Source organism: Fragaria vesca, linkage group LG1 (assembly GCF_000184155.1).
Source record: "Fragaria vesca subsp. vesca linkage group LG1, FraVesHawaii_1.0, whole genome shotgun sequence".
Taxonomy (NCBI): domain Eukaryota; kingdom Viridiplantae; phylum Streptophyta; class Magnoliopsida; order Rosales; family Rosaceae; genus Fragaria; species Fragaria vesca.
In genome coordinates, this window is record NC_020491.1 from 10,462,978 (window position 1) to 10,471,706 (window position 8,729).

General features: G+C 39.5%; 3 protein-coding genes across 3 annotated transcripts in view; all 3 read left to right on the forward strand.

Moving 5' to 3' along the window:
- The window catches only part of LOC101309588 (protein SUPPRESSOR OF npr1-1, CONSTITUTIVE 1-like), an 11,153-nt gene extending 10,392 nt beyond the window's left edge, over positions 1-761 (forward strand). The window contains exon 6 of the mRNA XM_004289148.1: positions 87-761. Coding sequence (XP_004289196.1) covers positions 87-761 — 675 coding nt within the window. The remainder of the gene's footprint in view (positions 1-86) is intronic.
- Positions 762-913: 152 nt separating this feature from the next.
- LOC101308502 lies at positions 914-3,311 on the forward strand. Its single transcript, XM_004287951.1, has 3 exons — positions 914-1,419; positions 1,502-2,462; positions 2,554-3,311. The coding sequence occupies exons 1-3, from the start codon at positions 1,085-1,087 to the stop codon at positions 3,058-3,060; spliced, it is 1,803 nt and encodes a 600-aa protein (XP_004287999.1). The 5' UTR covers positions 914-1,084; the 3' UTR covers positions 3,061-3,311.
- A 1,494-nt stretch (positions 3,312-4,805) lies between these two features.
- LOC101309879 (TMV resistance protein N-like) overlaps positions 4,806-8,729 on the forward strand; it is a 5,016-nt gene continuing 1,092 nt past the window's right edge. Inside the window, exons 1-5 of the mRNA XM_004289149.1 lie at positions 4,806-5,408; positions 5,555-6,686; positions 6,870-7,154; positions 7,287-8,306; positions 8,433-8,653. Of these exons, the coding sequence (XP_004289197.1) occupies positions 4,909-5,408; positions 5,555-6,686; positions 6,870-7,154; positions 7,287-8,306; positions 8,433-8,653 (3,158 nt within the window). The 5' untranslated portion in view covers positions 4,806-4,908. The remainder of the gene's footprint in view (positions 5,409-5,554; positions 6,687-6,869; positions 7,155-7,286; positions 8,307-8,432; positions 8,654-8,729) is intronic.

Here is an 8,729-nt window from a genome sequence, read left to right on the forward strand (position 1 = left end):
CTCTCTCTCTCTCTCTCTCTCTCTCTCTCTCTCTCTCTCTCATATGCGATCAAGTTTCTTAAACTTTCACTTTTCTTTTTCTACAGGACCGACTTTATGGCAAAAAACCATTTGAAATTCGTTTTCCACACAGTACAAGAATTCCAAATTCGTGGAGTCGTTGGGAGAATGGCCCTTCTGTGACAATCCCACTCTCTGATGTTAACAGTACGTGGATGGGACTTGCTCTTTTTATTGTTTTTGAAATCCTTGAGCAAGACATTTTCAACAAGAGCTGGGAATTCGAGAAGACTGTCTGTGAATTCCACACCGAGGTTGGACATGATACTTCCCTTGTTTTTCAAAACTTCATGGACTTCACTACTGGGTCATATGGACTTTGTTGCTATGAACCACGAGGTGGGCAATTTAGTAGGTTGTTTGATAAACCTAGCTCATGGCTTCGAGCTTCAGTTTCAACAAAGAGACCGAATTTAAAACTGAGAGGTTGCGGGATACATCTAATATCAGAGGAAGATGCTGCAGAGTTTGTTCAAAGTTTAGCCTATCAGACTGCTACTCAACATCTTGATTTTAATTTTGATCGACATTGCGAGTGCATATTAGATGAGGAAGCAACTGCTGACCTGATGGAACAGGGATCTACTTTAACTTTTAGTGAAGATAGCTGCAGCGAAATTAACTCTAAACTCAGAGGAGAGCTGTCTATACTCTATGAGGTTTTGTGTCTCTGTCTCTCTGTTTCTCTCTCCCATAGATAATTCTGTATGTCTACTAGGGTGACTAATTTAATTCACCTAATAACGGGACTAACTTTATGCTTTAACAGGGAGGCAATGGACGTGAGAAGAGTTTCTATTTTTGCTTTCCTGCTTCAGTAATTTCAACCCCGACCTGGTTCTTCCATCAGCATGCAGGGAATGTAACATTGTGTTCCATCACTGAAAACTTATTTGATGATCAGAGATGGGTGGGACTAGAACTGTATGTTCAATTTGTGCGGTGTACATCTACTTCAACCTGTGGCAACAGTAGTTTCTTCTTTTATATTGATTTGTGCTCTAATGATCATGGAAGTATAGTAATGCAAGGAACCCTCAAGATATACAGTTGTGTTGGGATGTCAGATCAACTTGTTGTATTACATGTACCACGTGTTCATTTTCAACAACAGTTGAATCAATGTCAGGGTATTAGCGCACAGTTCAGAATTATTCATGCAGAAATGGAGGTCCATGTGTGTGGAAGCCGTTTAGTTTTCGAGCATGATTTGGAAGACTTGACCCATTCATTAACAGCGGCTGTCGGCACGATGGGGCAACATTTCCTCCCTGAACTATGCTCTCAGGCCCAACCTGTTGATAGGCGCGATGCAGATGAAGCAGAAATGCCCATCAATTGCGGTTCCTGGTTTCGAAGGTTGAACTAATTCCTAATTTGCTGCAGAGAAAAGTTTTATTTGCTAATGCATCACTTAAGTCTCCAAATATAACTTTTGCAGAAGTATTGCACAAGAACAAGCTCCTTCTTCAATTGTGCGGCTGCGAAATCATAGATGCCATCTTCCACAACAGCAACGTTTGGGGGAGCCTGGCCTTACCCAATTGGTACATTTTAGATCAGTAATATTACTCCACTCCAAAAGCATTTTGGAAAACAGGGATATAAACCAAGAAAACTTTGCTGAAGAAGATGAATCGTTGGTGTTCGCTCGTCATCATGTACATATAACGGCTGAGACTCAACTTCAGGGAAGCTATAGTTCACAACAGTGGAAGAAATGCCTGAAGTTGTTGCTTCGACAGTCCAAGGTGGCTACTCTCAGTCTCGGTGGACACACAATTTCAGCTCACAAGAATTTTGATCCTTCCTCCCCATACAATATTATTTGTTTCTCTGACAAGGAAATTCCAGTGTGGTTCAAACATGGGATGTCGTATCAGATGTCTTCTAGATCTAGGGTGGGAATCAAACTACCTCCAAGATTGCACTTGGATGAGAATTGGAGAGGACTTGCTTTATGTGTTGCCTTTGAAGTTCAAGAACAGGGGGCAACTACTTCCCCACAGCCAGTCAAACTTCTCTGTCACTTGAGAGCCAAGGACAACTATTGCTTGAATCCCATTCCCATGTGTTCCATCACTGAAGAGAAACTCAAGTCATTGCATCTTGGTAGATTCATTTGGCTGACTTACATACCCCGTGTTTTGCTAACGGAGTTCAATGTGGTAAGTGATGTAGAGGCCAGAATCTATGCTAGTCGCAGAGGCTTGAGAGTGGTGAAGTGTGGTATACGTCTCTTGTACCGGCAAGAAGAGGTGGAGTTCAAGAACACAATAACCGAGTGCTGGACCTCTTTCTTCGACAATCTGTCTTTCATCCGTCAACTTGTAGAAGCAGACGATCACAATGGTCAACCATGGATAAGGCATGAACTTTCTATGCTTGGTGACCATATCAAGGTCTGTTTTCCTCCCTCGATCTGTCTTTTCCATTATATCCATTTAACACTGTCATAGTTACACAAATATGCATTTTATTATTATCTTGTAGGTCTTTGATCCAAGTTTAATGTATAATGCAATTCGCCGTTCTATTGAAATTCCTGAGTCGTTTGGGCATGGCATTGTCCACATGGACCAGTATAACAGCACGACATGGGAATTCCAGTTACCACCATCTTTTAATGGCACAAATTGGATGGGATTGGCTATCTGTGCATCATATAGTATGCAGTATGTTGGACGTGAATCTTCACCCTTTATTTTAGCATTGCAAACTGAAAACAATGGTCTGTCATCTCTGCATCGGTATCAGATGACAAATGAAGAATCTAAGTTGGTAAATCGGTTGGTAACGAGTCGGTATAATGTGAATGGTGAATTCATTTGGCTCTCCTACATACCACGACGCTGGTTTCTACATCAGCTAAATCATGAGTCCGTCCTCATTGCTTCAACTCGTGATCGGATCAGCTGGACGAAGCCGTACTTGGTCCGTATCCGTTTTGTGTATGCTAATGACGTGCAAGACTTTAACGGTGTGTTTAGATGCGGATGAATTCTCATGAATTTTATAAAAAATGAGAAATTCTTAATTGTTTTGGACTTTTTCCACCGTTTGGATTCTTATACCGTGGAATTTGCAATTTTCACGGGAAAATAATTATGGAATTTGGGAGCTTAAATTTCCGACTTAAATTCCTTACAAAATATGTGTCATTTATCAATTCCCTCAACTGAGGTTAGTCTAAATACTAATTCTTGTCATTTTAAAATTCTACATCTTGAAATCTAAACAGTTGAATTTTCAATCAATAGATTTTTTTTTGTGTGTGTGGAGAAAAAGGCTGGTGCGGCTGTCCTTAAGCCTTGATTAATGAAACTATCGAATACAGGGGGGGGGGGGGAGGACTTTGAGCCTAAACCTCTGATTATAAAGACCTGAACTAATATCAGCAGTCTCTACAAACATGTACTAAACTAGGCACCGACTAGCAAAAAGTGCTCTAATGCTGCTCCTAGCAAATAGTGCTTTAATGTTGCTCTATTTGCTTTAACATAGTGGTGACATAATGAAAAGTTAACTCGACTATTGCAAAACATAATTTCCACAAGTTTATGCAATTGTAATTCTCATGACTTTAAAATTTCTACATTATTTAATCCAGACACAATGTAAGCAGCTCTGTTTTGATCTTGGTCGACCACATGTGGAATGGTGAAATTATCACTTTTTGAGGTGGGCAGGTAAAATATGGTGGGCAGATTTGTATCTCAGAATATGGGATTCTATTTTTTGTATTTGTACCTTCAATCAACTTTTTGAAGGTGGGCTGGATACCCGTTAGGTAGTATCCCATGTTATTATTATTAAGAGAAAGATCGTACAACGAGGGGGCTATTGCCTAAACCTCATGAGATATTACAACCATCCTCTATAAAAATATTTTGAATAATATCAGGAGGCTCGTCAACCCAGAACGTACTCATCTAACCTCGATCTAGCAAGGTGTGTCAGTCTATGCGCCACACTATTTACTTCTCTATAAATGTGACGAAGTAATATAAATATGAAAGCCTCCATATAATGACAACAATCAGACAAAATAGAACTGACATCAATCACATGACCATGTGTAGTGCTAAAAATCAAGGTTTAGATAGATAATAAAATCTTGAAAGTAAAGCAACAATGGTGAAAATTGAAAACATAACTAGAGGTTGAAGAAGAAGAAACAAAGAGAAGATGGGTAGCAATTTTTGTATGAGAAAATGATGCGATCAGTTCTTGAAAATACTGAGAAAGAACTCAAATTTATTCTACAGTTGGTTACATCTGATAGCAAAAGCAAGCAAAATATGACTTGTTCTCTAAACTGCTGATGTCACGGTTAAGAATGAACCGGGCCTGCTAGATATAAACTGGGCTTAATATGTAGTAGGCTAGTAGCCAATGCCTTCATAAACAGTTGCACAATCGCCCTCAATAAACTTAATCACTCTTTACTGTTTACTCCTCTGTTTGTTCCAGCTCTAATATGTCCCGTCTGAACATTTTTTCACTTATACTTTTTGTTCAGAAGAATGGTTCACTCTCGAAAAACTTATTCAATCTGTGAAATAACAAATTTCAATTAAATCTGAAACAGTGCACTATTCTATCTAGTCCCCTCTATACACTATACTTGTCTGTTTTATAATATTGTGATGGCCGGCACCCATGATCATTGTTTTTGCCGTCACTTTCCATTGGCTTCTGTTCTAGCTTCACTCCAGCGGATTCTACCAAGACCACCTTCGTCTCCTTCAACCCATAATTCGATCATTCCACCAACACCCAAAGCACAAGATGAAATCTTTCGAGTCCAAATAGTACCCTCCATTATCTTCTTCTTCATAGTCTCGTATGGAAGTAGCTGCTTCATCGTCTTCAACATCTAGTCCACCCTCTAATTGGGAGCATGATGTGTTCCTCAGTTTCAGGGGCAAGGACACCCGCCATGGTTTCACAGACCATTTATACTTTGCTCTGAATCAGAGAGGAATTGACACATATAGGGATGCAGAGAAACTTCCAAGGGGAAAATACATGTCTTTAGAACTTGTGGAAGCAATTCAGGAGTCAAGGTTTGCCGTCATTGTTCTTTCAGCTAACTATGCCACTTCAAGTTGGTGTTTAGATGAGCTTGCTCATATTCTTGAATGCAAGAAAGTGAGGGGACTGGAAGTTCTTCCGGTTTTTTACCATGTAGAGCCATCCGAGATAAGGAAGCAAGCTGGAAGGTTGGGAATGGAGATCGCCAAGCATGAGACAGATTTCTTGGAGAAGAGGAGGAAGGTGGACACGTGGAAGGAAGCTTTGAAGGAGATAGCCAGTCTCTCCGGATGGCATGTCACCAAGGACAGGTAATTCTAGCTACTTTTCTTGGTTAACTTAAACTTGTTTTTGATATAGGAAATAAGGTGAATTTGATTTCTAGTGTCAGTATATAATTGTTCTACTTTTTATAGTTATGGCTGAGGATAGTATGCAGTTGTTGTCAAATTTTTAGGGGAGAATCAGAAGTTATACAGGAAATAGTTAAAGGGATTTCAGACATGTTGAACAACATGTTATGCACCCCGGACAGAGATTTAATTGGGATGGATGCACGTATTGAGAAAATGGAGTGGTACCTGGATCTAAGGTCGAGTGATGTTCTTGCTGTAGGGATTTGGGGGATGGGGGGAATTGGTAAGACAACTCTGGCAAAAGAAGTTTTCAAAAAGATTCGTAACCAATTTGATATTAGCGGTTTTGTTTCCGACGTGAGATTGTATTCAGAAGAAAAGGCTCTAGTTGAGTTGCAGAAACTTCTTTGTGGTTCCTTCTTCGGGGACAGCAATATAAATATAGACACTGTCGAAAGAGGGATCAGGTTATTGAAGAAGGTACTATGCAAGAAAAAGGTGCTTATCGTACTAGATGATGTTGACAAACTTAAACAACTGAAAGATTTAACACCTGGAATGCATAATGAAGAGAATTCTTGGGCGCCAGGGAGTCGACTCATTATAACAACTAGAGATAGGCGCATATTGACAGAATGTGGAGTACTGGAGTCTAAAATATATGAGGTTGAAAAACTGAGTAATGTAGAAGGATTTCAGGTCATATGTCAACAAGCCTTCAAGAAAAACTATCCACCCGTTGAGTTTGTAGAGCTGTCCAAGAGTTTCGTAAAATATGCCAGTGGCCTTCCTTTAGCTCATAAAGTTCTAGGATCACACTTGTATGGTAGGGAGATAGATGAATGGTTAGAGGTATTGTATAGACTGGACGAAGAGCTGGATAAAGATATTTTTAGTGTGCTCCAAATAAGTTTTGATGGATTACATGAGACTGATAAGAAAATCTTTTTGGACATTGCATGTTTCTTCAATGGTGAGGATCATGTTCGTGTAAAAAATATATTGAAAGGTTGTGGCTTTTCTTCCGGAATAGGCATAACTAACCTTATCAATAAATCTTTGATTAAGATTGAAAGGAAGAAACTGTGGATGCATGATTTACTGCGGTGCTTGGGTTGGCATATTGTCCGTAGAGAATCTGTTGTCCCAGGTAAACGTAGCAGGTTGTGGCTTGATGGCAATTCATTTGACTACAAACGCAGAAGGTTATGGCATGTGGAGGATGCTCGCAATGTAATCACGGAAAATACAGTAAGGCTCAGAGTTAATACTACTTTATATCCACACACACGTGTACATATATAAATATTTATAATGCACGGTTCTTAAGCTTGTGTTATTAATTCATATAGGTTCTAGCTTGAGTTTTTACTTTACAAATCAATTGAATCTTGAATGGGTGCATTTTTTGTGTAGGGAACAACTGCTGTTGAAGGCTTGTTCTTAAGCTTGCATGAAAAAGAAGAAATACGTTTGAATGAAGACCCGTTCTTAACTATGCACAACCTAAGATTGTTGAAGATTTGTAATGTGAACTTTCATGATGTGCAGTTCACCTATCTTTCTAGAAAATTACGGTTTTTGGAATGGCATGAATGCCCACTAGAATCTTTGTCATCTTGCTTTACACCGGATTCACTAGTAAGCTTGGTTGAATTAAAGATTCCTAACAGCCGCATTGAACAAGTATGGAATGGAAGGGTAAGATTATTCTTGCTAGTTTAGTCATCAAACATTTTTCTTGTTAGGATCGTTTATTGTAGTTCACTTGCTTTTTCAATATATGCGAGTATGTTATGAGTACTAATTTTCTTCTCACTTCTTCATAAACAGATATCTCTGGAAATGCTAATACTCATGGATCTTTCCAACTGCCAATATTTAACGTTGACCCCGGACTTCAGTACGGTCCCGAATCTTGAGCGGTTAATCCTCCAAGGTTGTAAGAAGTTATCAGAGGTTCACCATACAATCGGGAATCTTCAGAAACTGGGTCTTTTGAACTTGAAAGGCTGCACAAGTCTAGAGAGTCTCCCCCAATATATTGGCTTGTCATCTCTCCAAACTTTTATTCTGTCAGGATGTTCAAAACTCCAAGAGTTTCCGCAGATTTTGGAGAACATGGATACATTATCAGAACTTTATCTAGATGGCACGGCTATTTGGGAACTACCTGAATCAATCCAGCATTTGAAAGGCCTTGTTTGGCTAAATCTAAGCGGCTGCACGAACCTTCTCAGTATTCCAAGCATCATTTGTAGTAGTTTGACATCCCTGAAATTTCTCTATCTGTCACTGTGCTCAAGTATGGACAATCTGCCGGATAACATAGGCTCCTTGGAACACTTGGAGGAGCTCGACGCATGTAATACTGCTATAAGAAAAGTGCCCGAGTCCACATCTCACCTCAAGAATCTTAAACTATTGTGTTTTCATGGCTGCTCTGGATTCACAGGTTTAGAATTGCCAAACAAGTTCTCTGGTTTGAGGTCTTTGACAACACTAAACCTAGGTAGATGTAATCTCAGAGAAGGAGCAATCCCTGATGACATTGGTTATTTATTCTCATTGCAGAGTCTTGATTTAAGTGAGAACGACTTTTTCACCATACCTGAAAGCATCTCCCAGCTTTCTGAGCTTTCAGAAATTTCTCTGTTTAGGTGTAGCAAACTACAGTTGTTGCCAAAAGATCTTCCGTCAAGTCTAAGAAATGTAAATGTACGTGGTTGTCCTATGCTGACAAATTCTTCGTCGAGTTGGAGGAGATATCCTCCTCAAAAGGGTTTGAGTATCATAAACTGTCGGAAACCGGAGGAGGAGGAGGAGGAGGAAATCTTTCCTGAACTCCATAAGGTCTCTCTCTCTCTCTCTCCCTTCTTCTAAATATATTTGATTTTCTTGAATCAGGCTGTTATCAAGTTCAATTGTGCTTTTCTATCTGAAATTTATCTAATTACTCTCTTTTACACGTACATGCAGTTTCCTTTAGGAAATCTGGAAGTACTCGATCTTTCCTACTGCCAACACTTGAAGAAGGTCCCTGACTTGAATGGGGTTCCAAATCTTAAGAAACTGAACCTTGAAGGTTGTGAAAAGCTATCTGAGGTTCACCCTACAGTTGGGCGTCTCCAACATCTGATTGTTCTGAATATGAAAGGATGTGTTGATCTATTGAAATTTCCCCGTTCCATCAGCTTGAAGTCTCTAAAATTATTTGATCTTTCAGGATGTTCAAAACTGAAAGAGTTTCCAGAGATTAATGGAGATATGGGGAAA

Bases quoted from the DNA above. Each gene is read 5' to 3' on its own strand.
- LOC101308502 (XM_004287951.1), top strand. From the start codon at position 1,085: ATGCAAGGAACCCTCAAGATATACAGTTGTGTTGGGATGTCAGATCAA. The intron at 1,420-1,501 runs GTTGAACTAATT...TAACTTTTGCAG, and splicing joins TGCGGTTCCTGGTTTCGAAG to AAGTATTGCACAAGAACAAG. The intron at 2,463-2,553 runs GTCTGTTTTCCT...ATTATCTTGTAG, and splicing joins TGCTTGGTGACCATATCAAG to GTCTTTGATCCAAGTTTAAT.